General features: G+C 40.2%; 2 protein-coding genes across 7 annotated transcripts; both read left to right on the top strand.

Moving 5' to 3' along the window:
* Positions 1-941: 941 nt before the first annotated feature.
* On the top strand, positions 942-11,074 carry cmtr1 (cap methyltransferase 1). 4 transcript variants are annotated; one of them, XM_056428597.1, is made up of 25 exons: positions 942-1,087; positions 1,240-1,321; positions 2,185-2,289; positions 2,559-2,710; positions 2,907-3,065; positions 3,381-3,473; positions 3,597-3,668; positions 4,185-4,279; positions 4,488-4,560; positions 4,646-4,844; positions 5,022-5,066; positions 5,245-5,341; positions 6,132-6,218; positions 6,751-6,930; positions 7,016-7,072; positions 7,172-7,229; positions 7,325-7,393; positions 7,571-7,702; positions 8,045-8,170; positions 8,318-8,409; positions 8,573-8,641; positions 8,905-8,952; positions 9,260-9,372; positions 9,539-9,647; positions 9,804-11,074. In XM_056428597.1, exons 3-25 carry the CDS (start codon positions 2,190-2,192, stop codon positions 9,937-9,939), a joined length of 2,361 nt encoding a protein of 786 aa, XP_056284572.1. In that variant the 5' UTR covers positions 942-1,087; positions 1,240-1,321; positions 2,185-2,189; the 3' UTR covers positions 9,940-11,074. The 4 variants fall into 4 exon arrangements, with proteins under 4 accessions (XP_056284572.1, XP_056284568.1, XP_056284570.1 ...); XM_056428593.1 differs by having other exon boundaries at positions 4,948-5,066; positions 6,086-6,218; XM_056428595.1 differs by lacking the exon at positions 1,240-1,321 and having other exon boundaries at positions 4,948-5,066; positions 6,086-6,218.
* A 1,391-nt stretch (positions 11,075-12,465) lies between these two features.
* hebp2 (heme binding protein 2) lies at positions 12,466-18,551 on the top strand. Of its 3 annotated transcripts, none has more exons than XM_056428233.1 (5): positions 12,466-13,259; positions 15,081-15,181; positions 15,944-16,079; positions 16,827-17,007; positions 17,115-18,551. In XM_056428233.1, the coding sequence occupies exons 2-5, from the start codon at positions 15,107-15,109 to the stop codon at positions 17,314-17,316; spliced, it is 594 nt and encodes a 197-aa protein (XP_056284208.1). In that variant the 5' UTR covers positions 12,466-13,259; positions 15,081-15,106; the 3' UTR covers positions 17,317-18,551. The 3 variants fall into 3 exon arrangements, with proteins under 3 accessions (XP_056284208.1, XP_056284207.1, XP_056284206.1); XM_056428232.1 differs by lacking the exon at positions 12,466-13,259 and adding an exon at positions 14,280-14,814 and having other exon boundaries at positions 15,105-15,181; XM_056428231.1 differs by lacking the exon at positions 12,466-13,259 and adding an exon at positions 14,280-14,814.
* The last annotated feature ends 519 nt before the right edge of the window (positions 18,552-19,070 follow it).

Raw genomic sequence — 19,070 nt, 5'->3', positions numbered from 1 at the left:
TTTCCTTCAATCTTGTTGGTCTTTTCATGTTGTTGAATAATTTGACATTTTGGGATACATTTTTATTTACTTTCTTGATGAGATTGATAAATATGGCTCCATTTAGCAGCCAATTAGCTTTGCATAAAGACTTGAAACACAAAGAAAGGGCTCGATTGGCTCTGTCAAATGGTAATAAAATCCACCTACCAGCACCTATAGCTCAATGATGAGGTTAATTTGATGTTTTACAGAGAGTTAGGTGGCAACAATTTCTTGACCAGGTTAAGTATTTTTTTTTAGATACAATCAAATCAAAGCTGCCTGCATCCACCAAAAAGTGAGGTTACTATTTTCACTTGGTACTTGTGGTAGCTTACTTATCTATGCCACTTAAAATGTGATGACAGACAGATTAAATGGGAAAAGAAGAAATAGCTTTCAGTAGGGGTGTTGCATTGTAGAACGTTTTTTACAGAACAAATAAGGAATCTAGAATGAAATCCTTTACTTTTATTTTTAACCAACAACGATAATAAAAAGATTAACAACTGGAGAAACACCTGGGGCCCCAAACTTTGACAACCCAGCTACAGTGGAGGCAAGTGGCTTAACTTTTAAATGTTTGTCGTCACTTGTGTGCGACAGTGTCACAAGAGACAAGAGCAACGATATATACTTACTTATCCTTCATAGGCCTACACGTTTTCTTCTTTATTGCTTTATTTCATCAACAATATATATAAATTACCTTTACAAGTTATATTACATTTGTATATGACTTGTCATAATCCCAAATAACAAAAAGTATTAAATAAGGAGGGGACAAATTAAATGTATTGAATTGAATAAATAAAACAAATAGAGCAATAACAACAAAAACACGCAGGCACTTGCATAGACAGACGTTACGTCACGCGCATCATCACTGCGTCTCGTCAAAAAAGGAAGGACCCCTTAAATCTGTAAAAACAGAACGCGGGCTAATGTAAACTTTAAAAAAAACGGTGTTTTTAGAACAAAAGTTTCCATGCAAATACTAATCCTGCGGAGAAAGCACGAAACAAATGCGGAATTAACGGTTTGTCGCTGCTGTGTCGCCACAGAAGTGAGTGTTTCGTTTGAGCTGGTAAAAACTAGCTGGCTAACAGCTAAAGTTGCTACAGCTGCGCAGTTTTGTTTCACAGAAAACACCGACTACACCCACATTGACACGAAGCAAACCAGTCTGTTTACTTTAGTTGTGTTATTTTCCTGCAGTAGTACATCTTGGAGATTGGCATGGGCCGACTTTAACTAACTTTGATAGCTGACTGCTGCTAACTACAACATAACCGCAGAGGTAACTTCCTATTTTGCAGGACATTTGTTTAGTAACATAATAGTTGTCAAGCTGTGGCAACGTGGAGGATCAAGACATCGCTGGTGTTGTGTAATGTTGACTAGACACAGTTTACGCCTTTTTTTAATGTTATTTTAAAACACGGAAGGCGCTAACTGGAGCGAGATATCCCCAAATATCCAAGCGAGACTTGTTGATAAAATACATTTGCGATGGAAGAGCTGCTTTTTTAACCTACGTTGCATCTGATATCACATAACACTTTAACATAAAGCTACATGGTTTGGGTCGGGCTTACCTGGGAATTTCCTCAAATTAAGTTGTTCAAACCTAGAAAACAGCAAAGACCTAAGCATGTTTGCACCTTTTCTACTAAATTTAAACCAAACATTAATGAGTTCAGAGCAGAACATTAGTGGCATGATCCACTGTGTTGGTGGTCACTGTTTAAATAACTAAATAGTTTTTCCTGTTCATACATATTTCATTTACTGTTAGTTGGGCATTCATATGTAAGGAACTGCAATTCAGTGCATATGCATTGCTAACCAGGCAGCCATTACAGCTCCAACTAAACATTTGTTTTTATACCTAAACGTTTTATTTGTTTGTTTAGTAAAGGTCAAACCATATGTCAAATGCATCCAGTAATTTAAATAGTGTTTCAAGCTTCAGCACTATTTGTCCCAATGCATTATTGTCATACTTGCTGTTGTGTTATAGTCGCCTTTGCTGTGTTTAATTTATATAAAAACTTTTTTTTAATGTTTATGTATTTTTTTATTATTAGCCTTTATGTACACAACACCTCATCTATCATACAGAGAATCTTATTATTGTTGTCCTTTCTGCTCTGTTTTTAGCTAAGATGAAGAGAAGAGCTGAAGCAGCGTCAACAGTAGTGCAGGAGACAAAGAGGCGTCGTGAAGACAGCAGCTCAGATGAAGAGTCTCAATTGTCCAGACAAGGTAGATCTATTAGCATGAGTTATGTCAATAAAGCTATGATTTGCCATCTCAAAAACGTTTAGGTCAATTATATGGTCATGTCAAATCCCAGAGGAAACCATACGGCTGACGTTTTGTCTCATTTTAGAACACAATTCAGCAAAAGATTGTAATGCTGAAAAGTATTTGACGAGCATGATGATCCAAGGCTGTTAAGTGAAGTATTTATTATGGGTTTAGCTGATGTGTGTTTGTTTACTTTGGTGTGTCTGTCTGCTCCGGTGTTCTAGACTCCAGCCAAAATGATTCCCTCAGTGACCAAGAGGATCAAAGACCAGGATTTTCCATGCCCTCCATATCATCCCTTGATGACCAAGACACTGACCCCACACAGGCCTCCTCTGATTTCTCTATGTACAACACTATGTCACAGAAACTCATGGTAATACATTCAAACTAGAACTAACACTAGGTATTTAACTGTTGACAATCTCAGAGTTTATGTGGCAGAATTTCCAATTGTACAGATAAGATCCTTAGATTAGGACATTTTAAGTGTATTTAATATTCAGAACAAACAGAGTTTTTCATTTTCTTTTCTTAACTCCCTTTATCTCTCTTGCATTTTATACATTTAGGCCAAGATGGGCTTCCGTGAGGGTGAAGGTCTGGGGAAGTTTGGCCAGGGACGCAAGGAGATCGTGGAGGCCTCTAACCAGCGAGGGAGACGGGGTCTGGGTCTCACACTGCAGGGCTTTCAGGGGGAGCTCAATGTTGACTGGCGCGATGAACCAGAGGTACACGGAAGCAAATAATAACAATGTAATTTTTTTCTGTAAATGATGTAACATATTTGTTTTTGAACTATCAATCAATCTATACATTTGATTACAATTGCAGAATCACCATGCAGCATGTTCTTATGCACTTTCCAATACAAATAATACATCGAACAAAGCACACAACAAGCACGTCAAATAATACATATCCACAATAAAAACATCAGTATTTATCGAGGTGTGTGATAAATACAAGAAAACAAGTAATATACCATATAAAAACTCACTTTTTATACGTTATCGGTTTCTCATCTCCTTTGTTTGTCGGTCCAGCCCAGTGCCGTACAGAAGGTCGACTGGTTCCCAGAATGCACCACAGAGACACCAGATGCAGATGAGCTGAGGGACTGGATGAAACTTGGAGCGGTAAATACAAACACTGAAGACACTCGTCTACATAATTGATGATACACAACGTTCACCCTGGCACACTATTTGTCCTCAAATGTACACGTTTGTTTTTTGATGTCTTATTTTGAATGCTTACAGAGAAAACTTAAGATTGAGGATGAGATAGAGTTTTGCACTGAAGACCTTCTACACATGTTACTCAGGTGCAAGGTGAGTTATCATTTCTATTTAATTTTACTTCCTTTTTTGATTTTATACATGAAATCGGAATACTTCAACGGTAGATATCTAACGTTCAGGGAGCCAAGAGGGGAAATTAGCTAGAAGGCGCCGTTTACCATGCCAAATCACAAACCTAGTAAACCTGCTTTATTTAGTGTGAATGGTAGTTGTGAGTGTTGGGTTAAATACTTTAATTGCATAAATAATAATGCTTCAAGGTGCAGAAAGATGGTGAATATGCTGTCTACACAGGAACCTGCATATTAAGACTAATAAAGGAATATCTAATCTCATCTAATTACACACACTGATGAGTTCATGACGTCTCTGTGTGCCTTTTAGAAAATGTCTGAACTTTTTTGTGTGCTATCTGAGCAATCAATAGTTTGCATGCAAGTATCTTGCATTGTTTCCTTTGTTGATCAACTATTGGCATTCCTTTTTTCTACCACTGGATTGTGCTGGATGAGGATATCTTTGGTCTTTTCTTTGTCTGATGTTCAGACAGTATTTGATAACCTGGAGGGCGAGGAGATGAGGAGAGCACGGACACGCTCCAACCCGCACGAGACAATCAGAGGAGGTATTTTCCTCAACAGGTCAGTCTTTAGATGGTTCACGGCACTGTTGAAAAATGGATAATATTATACAAGTAAATAGCTTCTTTGAGGATTTATTTACCTTAATTTCTTTCGCACATTTTGATATTTTACACATACTTTTAACATCATTTGTATATAATAAACATTCTGTGTGTCAACCCCTTCAACACAACGACACTTTGTGTTATGTTCTTTCTGTATTTAGAGCAGCAATGAAAATGTCCAACATCGACCATTGCTTCGACCAGATGTTCAGCAACCCGAAGGATTCACAAGGGGTGAGCTGGTCAAAGAATCAGCTGACACGGGTCGCTCTGGACTTTAGTTCAACCGATGGTGAGACGAACCTCTTTCATTGTGTAGAAACCTCTGACCAAGGACCGCGAGGGGGAACTGATGTACTTCGGCGACGTCTGCGCGGGGCCCGGAGGCTTTTCAGAGTACATACTGTGGCGGCGGCGTTGGCATGCCAAGGGGTTTGGCATGACGCTGAAAGGATCCTGTGACTTCAAACTGGAAGATTTCTTTGCGGCGCCAAGTGAGCTGTTTGAGCCTTACTATGGTACGCACACATCCCGCCCAGGAGAACTGAAACTGAGCACGTCTCAGTTGATGAACGATTCAGTGAATGCCTGACCTGTGTGTGTGTGTGTGTGTGTGCCCAGGTGAGGGAGGGGTGGATGGGGATGGAGACATCACTCGGCCAGAAAACATGACTGCTTTCCGAAACTTTGTCCAGGAGAGTACAGAAAGAAGAGGGCTGCACGTCCTCATGGCGGATGGGGTGAGACTATTTCACATATTCGTTTAACTGCTGATTGTATGTTTAGCCACTACTCTGCATCAAAGTATCTCAAATGTACAGATCAAACAGAAGATCAGGTCACATATTCCTGGGCTTGTATTTTCCGCTTTTTGTTATGTAATTTTATCACTTTTGGTTTGATGACTTTCTTTGTTAGGGTTTCTCTGTGGAAGGCCAGGAAAACCTCCAGGAGATCCTGAGCAAACAGCTGCTGCTCTGTCAGTTACTCACTGCCCTTTCGACACTCAGGACAGGTATGTGTCCACATGAGTAACCGAGTTAGTCTGCATACCTGTTCAGCTATGACTCCTATTTCAAACTCTGGTAAAGTCTCTAAATGTCCTAAAAACCCTGATGTACATTGTCATGCTATGGTACTTATTTATTTATTATGTGAGTGTCCAATCATTGCTGATGGTAAATTGGTCCATTGAAGCAATTATTTCCTCAGTGAATACTATGTTGACCAAGAAAGCTGAGATTCCTCCTTGCAAAGCCATGCCGGCAGTGCCTACATGTACCAGGATGCATTGCACGTAATCTTCCTGGAGGCTCCCGGCCGAATCAATTCGGATAATATCGAGTATATCGCAGTAATATTTACCCTCCTCCAAAACATCCTCTGGACTCATATCAATGGATGCCATTTTTGCTGTAGCTAGTTTGCAAAACAATTCAATTCAATTCAGTTTATTTGTATAGCCCAATTTCACAAATTACAAATTTGTCTCGGAGTGCTTTACAATCTGTACACATAGACATCCCTGCCCCAAAACCTCACATCGGACCAGGAAAAACTCCCAAATAACCCTTCAGGGGGAAAAAAAGGGAAGCAAAGAGAACAAGGATGCTCTATTTGTTATCTGCATTAGGCGGACGCACATGTGAAAGTATTCCTTTAATCGACTACTATTACCAATAACACTGATTGGACATCCACATAAGTGCTGGCACATTTTCCCTTTTAATAGTTGATAGTGACTTTTTGTCTCCTCAAGGTGGTCACTTTGTCTGTAAGACTTTTGACCTCTTCACTCCCTTCAGCGTGGGTTTGATCTACCTGCTCTACCTCTGCTTCGAAAGGATCAGTCTCTTCAAGCCCGTCACCAGCAGGCCTGCCAACTCTGAGAGGTGGGCTGTGTCTGTGTGTGAAGGCCTGCAGTATGTGAAAGAAGATCTGGGTGGATTTGGTTACTTATGTAGGGCTATTATTATGTGTTAGGTGATAAATATAAATACTGTAGTAAAAGCCCTTGTAACATGTGTAACCTGCTTGTTCTCTGACATAACGCCTCTCATCTGGGTTATCCAAAATATCTTTTAAATAGCTTTGCATTTTTTAAGTGTCAGATTTGTTGTTGTAAATAATTTAGCCAATTAAAGACAAATCAAGGCCTGAAGCTGGTAATACGATCACTTTAAGTAGAATAAACTTTAATATTTGCACTTAGATTTGGTTTTGTCCCTTTCTGTGTGAAAAGAAGTATTTCTTCACAAGTATTCACACTCAGAATTACAGTTAGATTCAGGCAGAACAGGTGACTGCAGCGTCCCAACTACTGTAACTGGGACAAGTCTCTCAGTTATGGATCCAATTTTGGATTTAGTCTAAGAACAGAGATAATTGTTCCATCCGTTAAACTCTTCCCGCTCACACCTGCAGGTACGTAGTGTGTCGCGGTCTGAAGCCCGGTACCGAAGCCGTGAGGGAATACATGTTCAGACTCAACCTGAAAGTGAACCAGCTGAGGAACACCGACAACGACGTGACGGAAGTGGTTCCCCTGAGCATCATCAAGGAAGACACCGACTTCTACCGGTATATGGTCAACGCCAATGAGAGGTAAAGACGCACAATATTCAAGAAATAAAATTCATAATGTTTCAAACTGAGTGACTGAAAGAAACTGAATTAACTCTCTCTGCAGCCTCTGTGTCGTCCAGATCAAGGCCTTGGCTAAGATCCACGCCTTCGTCATCGACCAGTGAGTAACCTGTTGTATCTGTGTGCATACATCTACATCTCTACTGCAGTGTAACAGTGATGCTGTTCATGTCTGACTGAGTGACGTTTGTTTCTCTAGAAAACTTTCAGAGTCGAAGCAGGCAGATATCAGAAAGGAGTGCCTGAAACTGTGGACGGTGAGTGCAGATCTAACAGAAAGAATAGAGTTTGTTGAATATCGTAGTTTTCTTCTACGTTATTCCACCGTTATACATTGTATGTCTATTCCCAGGTGCCAGACCAGGCCAGAGTCACTCCTGCTTCCTCAGACCCAACGTCCAAATTCTACGAACTGATTAAGGTTAGTGAATATATTCTGATAAATGTGTGCTGTCAGAGAATTCTATCTGTTAATAAAGAAAAGAAAATATAAATCCGTTACAGTATTTCCCAAAGGTTGAGATTCCTGTGATTTAGTATATATTTCTGTCGTCTTGAAGTAATAACTTCTTTCTGTCCTTCTGCTTTCTCACCTCAGAACTCGGATGTGGAGCCGTTCCAGTCCAAGCTCACACCTCTGAACACCACTACACTCGAGAAGTTGCGTCATATCCTGGACCACAGGTGCATTGTGGGAGGTGGAGAGCAGATCTTCCTTCTAGCGATGGGGGTGAGTCAGTCAGAGGAACACCACAATAAATGAAGGCCTTGAACTTATGTTTTATCTTAATACACTGTGTAATGTATGTTTCTTGCCAAATCCTCTTTTTGCAACCTGTAGATATAATTTATCTTTTTTTAAATGTTCCATATTTGAAATCAGAAAGCAGCTTCAATCCTGCATGCATTATTACACACATTACTGGGACACCCCGGCCTGGATCATCAAATTCAGCTATTCAGCTATTTCTTCAGTCTATTCACCCCTAATGTTTTTTGAGATGGATCGTTATGACCTTTTTCAGTCTTTCATATCTTTCACTGGTTCCCTCCATTTCTCTTTGGCTTACAGAAGTCTCAGATATACACCTGGGATGGCAAGATGCCTGTGCGCTGGAGGAAACTGGAGAATTTCAAGCTGGAGCTGCCAAGAGATACACTTCTAAGTGTGGAGATTGTCCAAGAGCTGAAAGGCGAGGTGAGTGGGAAATAGGCGAAGGTAGCCAAAGACATTATACCTTTAAGCTGAAATAATAATTGTTCTCATCAGATGATGTGCACTTTTGTTGTGTCATGCTTTGTGATTTTGGTTTACATGTATACATACAGTTTATTTGGTCCACAGGGCAAAGCTCAGCGCAGAATCAACGCAGTTCACGTCATGGACGCACTAGTCCTGAACGGCACTGATGTAAGAGAGCAGCACTTCAACCAACGGTACGACAGCGTCACCGCCATCAATGATTCTTAGACTTTATTTGCTCCAGAATCATCTCACTGTACATAGATTTTGATAAATAAATTGAAATGTATTGCAATACAAAGTACTTTTAATACTGGCTTTCTATAGTTCAGTAAATAATGTCCACTGAATGTCCAGGATCCAGATGGCTGAGAAGTTTGTGAAGGCAGTGGCCAAACCCAGCAGACCAGACATGAACCCCATCAGGTATTCATTTCAATGAATTTAACCTTTTTCCGATGCTGCTTATCTTTGCGGAATGCACTGGAAGGGTGGACAGTATGAGAAGCAAAGAACTCACACTGTCATAATACCACATAATAAAACATGGTGGAATGTTGTGGACATGTTAACTTTTTTGTGAGAAACGAGTCTCAGACACAAATTGATATTCAACGGTGAATGTTTGTTATGATTAAAAACACATCTGGAGGAGATCTTAAATGTAACATCTGTCTCTTCCCGAACAGAGTTAAGGAGGTTTACAGATTGGAAGAAATGGAGAAGATCTTTGTCAGGTAAGACAACCACTAGGCGACATCATCAGGCCACGATTTAAATAATCACTGACTTAAATGTTGAGGATGTTCTATTGTATATTCTATTACATTGCTTTATATATATATTGTTAATACTTTCTTCTTTTTTTTTGTGTGGATATTGTATAGTTTATTCTCATTCTTATTCTTTTTTTAGTCTGCTACTGCTGTCGGGTGTTTTGCACATAAGAATTTCACGAACCGATTATACTTGTATAAAAGGGGATGTGACAATAAAAAACTTGAAACTTGAAACTTGAAACTCTTTCTTCTGTTCCTCATCCAGGCTGGAGATGAAGGTGACGAAGAGTTCAGGAGGAATCCCACGTCTGTCCTACACCGGCAGAGATGACCGACACTTCCTCCCCACCGGCCTTTACATCGTTAAGACGGTCAATGGTGCGTATCGATTGGTGCGGTCACTGTCGATGAGCAGCACTGACATTTTCTTGCAACTTGACTTTGTTTTAACCGCCTCACAGCATTAACGATAAATACTTAAATGACTTGTGTTTAAATAAAAAATGTGCAAAATATCTCAGTGTCCTCCGTCTCCATCCCTCAGAGCCGTGGACGATGGCATACAGTAAAAACTCCAAGATGAAGTTCTTCTTTAATAAGATCACCAAGACCTCCACCTATGAAATGCCACCCAACTCTGCCGCCCCCTTCAAGTATGTAGCGCGTTCTCTCAATCAGTTTCATCCAAAATATTATACGATAAATTGACAGTTCTGGAGTGGCGATGATAGAAAAAAGGGAACGTGTGCATGTGATAGCAGCCTTGATGAAGATATGATTGAAATGTCTCCTTTCTGTGTCTTTGCCAGTGTTTGCCACGCTGAGCGGCTCTTCTGGGCCTGGGTGGACGGGGTGATCGTTCATGATTCTCAGACACGGGTGGACTCTGAGAAACTGTCCAAAGATGATGTTTTGTCCTTCGTCCACCAGAATTACCAGCACTGAAACGCTCACGGAGCCTCGGAGCTTCATCAGCTACAACCGAGACAAATAATGCACTAAATTGTGGAGGATTTAGAGCTTTGGAAAAGGTTATCATACAATGTATTAATTGATATTTAGTTAAAGAGGGATTCATAAAATACTGCCTGATAAATACGTCTACGAATACTTAGAACAGGATTGTCATAAAAGTTCAGCTTTTATTAATCCCTGTTTTTGTCGGTCGACTTAAATATCAATTGGTAAACTGTTTTATAACCAAGGCCCTCTTGTTCCTCTATATTCTGTCGCTAAGAGAAAGTACTACCAGATTGTAACTGGAGTTATGGAGCTCACGGGATAAATAGTTTGCTGCTCTTTCCAGCAGTGACGTTTGGACGGACATTTTGATAAACCACTTTAGCTTTCTGCTTTTTCGACCGCCCTCCATGGCTCTGGATTGTAACGAATCGGACTCGCCGCAGAACCACATGGCAACAAAAAGCTGCTGCCATCGCCTCGTCATTGGATTGCATGTCCCTGTCCAGTTCCATGTGTGCGTGTACATCACACTAGCAACGGCGAGAGAGATGAATCTTCTTCGATTTGGACAATGCTGGATAGAGCGACACAGATCTTAAACTATGCATCCATAGCTGAAAACAGTCTCGCTTGCCTTGCTCTCCATCTGCTCAGCTCCACGGGGGCCGGGGTTGTTTGCTCCGTCTCACAAATCAACAACTGGCTCCTTGTTGGAGCTCCTGCAAAACTGTCGCTGAAGTCTTCATGTTCATGTTCTGACTTATCCATCGCTTCAACGTTCATATCAATTCCAGATGTAGACGGGTTTTTTCCACCAGTTATCTTTGGTGTGTGTGTGTGTGTGAGAGCGTGTGTGTGTTTGTGCGTGTGTGTGTTTGTGCGTGTGTGTGTGTGTGCGCATGTGCGTGTTAAACATTTGGAAGGCGTCCTGTTAGATTTTAGGTTGTTTTTACTCCTTTGTGATTGTGCCTCATATCACATCGACTGTGTTTTTCTTAAATTCTGCAAATTACTTATTTTTTTCTTGTAAAGTTAGCTATCAATCTGTATGATGTAAATAATTATAATGTAGTAAATAAATGGGAGTTGTTCTTCCCAAAAATATATTTTTCAACTGCCTGAGAACATTTGATTTCGGCTATAATCTGAGGGATGATCATGTTAGATTGTTAGAATGTCCTTGTTGCCTTTAATAATAACGTCCTTATATTTGACCAACTGGTTCTCCTACACTGGAATACTTCTGTATGTCAGGTACTTGTAATTAACTTAATACCTTATTTACTAAGAAGCACTATGTGAATACTAAGAAATGCACCATGTGGGCCCAAATATTGCATATTAATATAAGACACATTTTCTGTCTACTTCAGTTGTTCAAATTCCCAAAAGTAATGTTTAAGTAATTAAATGACCGACAAAAACTGACAGCTACTAAACCTCAGCCTTTTGAACACAAGAATGCAAATAACCACATTTCCAAGGGCGGAATTTAACTTAACTTTATGAATATAAGTGAGATCATGTTGGAATATCTATATTACTTTGTAAATATCTTCAATTTATCTCACCATAGGAAATGTAACAGATGAGTTGCTGTTATTTTTTCCACCTTAAGATGTGAACAACCTTTCAGTGACATAATAAATACATGATATAGCCTATCAAAGATATTTGAACTGGTAAATACATACTATCCAATTACTTATTTGAAAAACTTATATTATAACCGTTTTTGACATACTATATTGTGCCAAGAAAAAACACTAAGGTCAGGAGATATAAGTAAAAGTAGCAAATAATACAGTGAAGAAATATTACAATTAAAAATCCTGCTTAAAACTTTCCCTCAGTATTTAAGTATTACTTCTATTAGCATCAAAACCTTTTTCAAATGCCAAAGGTAAAAGTACTCATTTTTCTGAATTTCCCAATTCAGATTATTGCATATTATATTATAATATGAATGTGTTCATAACTTTATTGTCACATCGTTGGGTGATTGTAATGACTTCTTACACTGCTTGGTATTAAGTAGTAAGTTTCTAAACTTGTTTTTAAATTGTAGTGGAGTATAAGTATAACTTAATAATATAAATATATAAAATACTCAAGTACAAGTACTTTACAAATGTACACAAGTGTGATAATAAGCTAAACACTCTAAACTTCCGATGAGGTCCAGAGTCCAGGCAGAGCACGAACTAGTGAAATACAGTCAGGCGGCGAGAGAGGGCGAGTGCAATCACTGGCACCGACAACTCACTGGCACCTCACTGGCACCTCAGTGGCAAGTCTGTGGCAAGTGCCACAGACTTGCATAGATAATGTATTTTTTTAGACTTACTTAAAATATGCAATACGATATTGCTGTACAATACTGCTGTACTATATTGAATATTGTTTTGCTACTACTACGTTTCACTTCGTAATATATAACACTTATATACCATGATATGTATAATGTACCCGCCTTTCTTTAATAAATAAAAAAATATAATTAATTTTTTTACCATGTCATACTGTTATACCTCCATGAAATTCTCCTTTGAGGAGATGCCACTGTTAGTCTAAAGTTTAAGCACTGGCACTCAGTGACACTTGCCGGCACTTGCCATCAGTTGCCAGCAGTTGCCAGCAGTTGCCAGCAGATGCCACTACTAGTCAAAAAGTGCCACTACTAGTTAAAAAGTGCCACTACTAGTCAAAAAGTGCCAGCAGACGGAGGGTCGGCCGCAGTGACGAGTCTGCGACGATTTAGTGACAAGCTTCACTGAAGTGCCCGGACAGCGGAAGAAATCACTTTCATGATCACAGAATGGAGGAGCTGCGGTTTAGCTAGATAGATAGATAGATAGATAGATAGATAGCTAAAATAGCTAGATACACAGATGGATATATATATATATATAGTGTCTTTTTGTAGACACTTACTTACAATATGCGATAGTGCTGTACATTACTGCTGTACTATATTTAATATTGTTTTGCTTCTACTACGTTTCACTTCGTAATATATTGTAGCGACCCTGTGAAGTGGCTGTCAATCAAAGTGTGGCACCGTGCATGCTGGTCGAGGGGGCGTGCCTGTGATTGGCGGAGTAGAGGGGAGGCGGGGTTAACCTGTCGGAAAACGGGAGTTAAGGGTGGTTGACGGGAACCGTTGTTGTTGACTTTCGACCTGCTAAGCTGAGAGGAACACGCTGTCTGTGTTGGTGGATGCCCAATAAAGGGAGGATTAATAACGTCGTCCCGTCTCCGTGTCATCAGTGCCATAACGTCCGAGACGTTACAATATCATGGTATATAAGTGTAATAGATTACGAAGTGAAACGTAGTAGTAGCAAAACAATATTAAATATAGTACAGCAGTAATGTACAGCACTATCTTATTGCATATTGTCAGTAAGTGTCTACAAAAAGACACTAATTAATATATATATATATATATATTAATTAGTGTCTTTTTTATATATATATACACACACATCCATCTGTGTATCTAGCTATTTTAGCTATCTATCTATCTAGCTAAACCGCAGCTCCTCCATTCTGTGATCATGAAAGTGATTTCTTCCGCTGTCCGGGCACTTCAGTGAAGCTTGTCACTAAATCGTCGCAGACTCGTCACTGCGGCCGACCCTCCGTCTGCTGGCACTTTTTGACTAGTAGTGGCACTTTTTAACTAGTAGTGGCACTTTTTAACTAGTAGTGGCACTTTTTGACTAGTAGTGGCATCTGCTGGCAACTGCTGGCAACTGATGGCAAGTGCCGGCAAGTGCCACTGAGTGCCAGTGCTTAAACTTTAGACTAACAGTGGCATCTCCTCAAAGGAGAATTTCATGGAGGTATAACAGTATGACATGGTAAAAAATAATTATATATTTTTATTATTAAAGAAAGGCGGTACATTATACATATCATGGTATATAAGTGTTATATATTACAGTGAAACGTAGTAGTAGCAAAACAATATTCAATATAGTACAGCAGTATTGTACAGCAATATCGTATTGCATATTTTAAGTAAGTCTAAAAAAATACATTATCTATGCAAGTCTGTGGCACTTGCCACAGACTTGCCAGTGAGGTGCCAGTGAGTTGCCAGTGAGGTGCCAGTGAGTTGCCAGTGAGGTGCCAGTGAGGTGCCAGTGAGTTGCCAGTGAGGTGCCAGTGAGTTGCCAGTGAGGTGCCAGTGAGGTGCCAGTGAGTTGCCAGTGAGTTGCCAGTGAGGTGCCAGTGAGGTGCCAGTGAGTTGCCAGTGAGTTGCCAGTGAGGTGCCAGTGAGGTGCCAGTGAGGTGCCAGTGAGGTGCCAGTGAGTTGCCAGTGAGGTGCCAGTGAGTTGCCAGTGAGGTGCCAGTGAGTTGCCAGTGAGTTGCCAGTGAGGTGCCAGTGAGGTGCCAGTGAGGTGCCAGTGAGTTGCCAGTGAGGTGCCAGTGAGTTGTCGCTGAGTACTGGCACCGAGCGGCACTTGCCACAGACTTGCCACTGAGGTGCCACTGAGTGCCAGCGTCGCTAGGGGGATCTCGCCCCTACTGCAGGCGGCAGCGGACACCGCGTTAAAAACAAAGTGTTGTACCTTTGTCACTTCTCGGAATAAAACAATAAAAGAAAAAAATTTCTCCTGAGGAACTCAAACACACGCAAACTCATTTGAAATGTTGGCCGAATTTAACTCCTTATTTACTCAGAGCTATCGCTGACGTTAAAGACCCGAGCTCTTTTATTGTGAAGTTACACTCGCTCAGACAATTCCGGGTATCCGGTTTTTGTAAGGAGACGCGATTCTATGAAAACAAACACACGAAGGCGCTCCTCCTCACCGCGACGTCACTTACACAAGCGTGAGTTCACAGGTACGTTTAAGTTAATTATGTATTTTTACTTTACAATTCATACGATGATTACCTTGTTTCAACATAAGTGGATCAGTGAATAATTACATCTGAAGTATAACCTGAAAATGTAAAGTTGTTTTATACGCAAAGGTGCGTTATTATACATAACTAGTCTCATGACTTGATGGAGCAGGTTATGACCTTCATGTAGTTTTATAATAACCTAGGATTTAGACGAAGTATTGTTTGGCAAACGTCCTGACTTTATATTTGACTCTACACAGATACTTTGGATCACCTGCACACAGCCATGCTGAAAGCTGTGGGACAAGCTCTGTTCTCAAGTGGACTGCAGAATCCTAAATACACAGAAGACAAGGAGAAGGTAAATGTCCTCCAGAGAACCTCGTATACGAGCAGGGCAGTAAACCTTTGGCCTGGTGTGGGTGGTTGTGTTTGTCACTGTGCCATTTGAAAGCCACTTTTACAGTCTTGATTTGAGGGATTACAATTTTTTTTTTTTATATCATCATGAATGAAATATTATGGGAATTTTTTCATTTTTTTTGTTAAAGAGACCAACATACATTTGAGGATCTCTCGTTGACACTGGTAACTGAAGCATGCTTTAAAGATGTATGATGTTCTGAAAAGATTAGTCAATCAACAGAACATTATTTGTTTCAGAATTTCAATTAGCCATATCTTAATATCATTTTGGTCCGTGTATTAATGAATCAAACTCTATATATACATAATCTTTCATTCAGGTTAATGCAAATCAGGGTGCTTGAAACAAAAATATAAGCCCCATGTAAAAACGATGATGTCCCCATTTGCTGTAAGAACTATTACAATATATGACTTTCCAAAATACTGTGGCGTCATGATTTGTGTAAGAACACATTAATTTTGTGATGTGGGTGAAGAAGACCACGGTGGCAACATGGACAACATACCTGATCAGAAATTATGTAAATGGTTAATTGATCGAATAATCAACAGATTAATTTATAATGTGTGTGTGTGTGTGTGTGTGTGTGTGTGTGTGTGTGTGTGTGTGTGTGTGTGTGTGTGTGTGTGTGTGTGTGTGTGTGTGTGTGTGTGTGTGTGTGTGTGTGTGTGTGTGTTTATGCATGTTTTGCAGGAACGAGACTATGAGATTCGGACCTACCATGCCACTAAGTGGGTGAGCACCACTCTGAGTGGGATGCAGTGGGATGCAGCCATGAACACTGGCTTCCGCAGGCTCTTCAACTACATTCAAGGGAAAAATCAAAACAGTAAGTTTCATCTATTTTGTTTCCTAAAACGCCACATGGGGGTAGTCTATGGATCAGGAACATTCTGATTCAACTTTCTTTTGAGAAGCTTGTAATATTCTTATTTTAATCGAGATGTTGTCAACAAGGTGCTGACGTGTTTTGTATTCATGGTATTGTAAGACAAACTTGGCAAAATAAAAATAAACGTGAATAATCAGACCGGTTAATAATGACTAAATGTTGCAAAAATGACGTTCTGGATAACTTTGGAGTGAAGAAAATGGAGTCGATGAATAAACGCAAGAGTCAATAAAAAGTGAACTTTAGTTCTTACTCAGCAGTTTGTAACCGTGCAGCTGCCTTTTGTCTTACTTGGCATTTCACACCCGAATTATTTATGAGAATACAGAGTAGATTGTTTGTGCCGTTGTCTGCAGCGTTCTGCAGTGTCTGCAGAGCGTGGCGTAAACCTGCCGTTTAATCCTCTTCATCTGCCACACATTGTACTTCTATCTGCCATCTGCTCAGGTTACATTATTTACCCGTGTTGATTCACAAGCTGCCAACTGAGGCTTTGTTTAGCCAATGTAATATCTATACATCTTTTATAAGCTGATTACATGTCAAACCATTCATCGTCCTTCATTTTTCATCTCTTGCTTATTTCATCTCTCTTTTTTGTCCACGTTTTCCACCCCTCACGTGTGCTGTTTATGTTGATTCTGTTTTTCTCGTTGTTAAAAATGAATTATTGACTCCCTTAAGAGGTGAGCGTGGATATGACGGCTCCTGTGTCGTGCCGCGTGGACCCTGGAGCCGGCCCCGCCTGCGAGTCTCAGTTCACCGTGTCCTTCTACATCCCGGAGGAGCATCAGGACAATCCACCGGAGCCGAGCGACCCGGAGGTGTTTGTGGAGCACAGGAAGGAGTTCACAGCTTATGTCAGGTAGAGTACTTTTATACATACTCTCTTATCTTTATGCTTTTGTTCTTTTTTTTTACTGGTTGCACACACCATACAAGTGTTCATGTCTTCTGTCCTCTTGATTCCAGGGGCTTTGGTGGTTTTTCCAATGAGACTATGAAGCGTGACGAGCTCCTGAAATTGATGGAGAGCCTGCAGAGAGACGGAGTCCAGTACATGGACCAGCCGTTCTACGCAGCCGGGTACGACAGTCCCTTCAAACTCGTCAACCGCAAGAACGAGGTCTGGGTCCTCAAGAAGGAGCAGGAGAAGGAGCAGGAGAAGGAGTAGGAGCAGGAGCAGGAGCAGGAGAAGGAGCAGGAGAAGGACTAGGAGCAGGAGTAGGAGCAGGAGAAGGAGCAGGAGTAGGAGCAGGAGAAGGAGTAGGAGCAGGAGCAGGAGTAGGAGCAGGAGTATTTTTGAATGGTCTATTCGTCCCATTGAAGAAGCATCAACAATTACGTGATCATTTGATAACACTCATCACAGCACTTGTCTAAAGGGAATCACAATTTGTTCTATTCTCGAAGGAAAACATGCTTTAAAGTTTGAAGGTCATACTTGCCACCAGCATTTTAATGTAAATTTTTTATTATTTGCTTTATTTTGTTTGATAGAAAGTTACTGAATGATACTTTGCTGGATGTCATGACAAAGAGACCACACGCATGATTGCAAGAGCTCTAAGGGGTCATCATACATTTTTTATTATTTGCTTTATTTTGTTTGATAGAAAGTTACTGAATGATACTTTGCTGGATGTCATGACAAAGAGACCACACACATGATTGCAAGAGCTCTAAGGGGTCATCATAAGCAAATAGACCTTGATGAACAACTGGATGCAGTGCGTCGATGTCACCAGCAGGTGGAGCCAAGTAGTCAGAAAACATGCCTGTCATCTGGTGCCTACAAAAACCACAAGTGCCTGTTTTTTAATGAATTACTTGATGACATAACACTAATTTGCTCATTACTATATATTCAGTTTTTTCTAATGGTAAAACATTTTTTTCACCTCAACCTTAACATAATAACTTGGTGTGCATGATAAATAAGTTAAGGGGAGGTTCACATGTTTTAAAGTCTGTTTCAAGGCAAGAATTGTTCCCCTATCGTGTAAAATTGTTACTTAGTTGAGCCTAAACCAAAAAACAACAACATTCCTCTGGTGAGTTAATGATTGTGTAGTTATCAGCCTGGGATTTTAAAACTGAAATACATATTCATCTGTGGTTCTTGGTGAAATAGACAATAACTGACAAACACACTGTGAATTTTTACTCTCGAGTTTACATCCTGTTATACATTAAATCATATTAATCGTGATAAGAGAACACGTATGAGAAATTGTGTTTGAATCCTGAGGAAGGGAGACTACTGGTGCTTAATGAGAGAATGATGACATAAGCACTGCACTAATGTATCATGGGAGATATTACTTCCTGCCAAATGTTTAAGAATAAAAAATGTATGATCTAATTAATAATAAATATATGTCCGCATTAAATGATTCTGAACAGTTATTACCTCCATGTTCATTGTGTTATTTTATTTTAGTCGTCTCTATTTTGTGACGGATTCTTTAAAGCTTAACAGCAAAAATCTCAATCTCGTGTGATTGGTTCATCTGATCTGAGAGTCCAGGCCGTCCGCCACTATGACGACCAGTGTGACCTCTATCCTCTCTATCCTTCTCTCACCGTCAGGGTCATGTCTGCTGAGTCATTCCTTTTATTTGTGGTAGAACTGTTCCCAATATCATGTTCAGAAGCTCAGCAGAAATTACATCTTTTTGTATCCTCTGCACCTAAAGACACTTCGTCTGTTGTTCGCCAGTCGGATCGACCTCGCAGGCCGTGCTCGGTAAACTGAAAACGTGCTGCGGATAGGAAATGTATAATAACTCGATCTTTCCCCTGGTGGAGAAGTAAGTGTTTGAATGAGTTTTAAAATGTATTTATTTTAAATCCATTCCTTCCAGGATGGCATTGGTTTCCCCCTCTTAGCCAGCTATTAAGATTCGGGCTGAAACTACCAATGCC

The sequence above is a fragment of the Pseudoliparis swirei genome, chromosome 12 (assembly GCF_029220125.1).
Source record: "Pseudoliparis swirei isolate HS2019 ecotype Mariana Trench chromosome 12, NWPU_hadal_v1, whole genome shotgun sequence".
Lineage (NCBI taxonomy): Eukaryota > Metazoa > Chordata > Actinopteri > Perciformes > Liparidae > Pseudoliparis > Pseudoliparis swirei.
The sequence above is the reverse complement of the archived record's forward strand: the minus strand, read 5'-3'. Positions and strand labels throughout refer to the sequence as shown.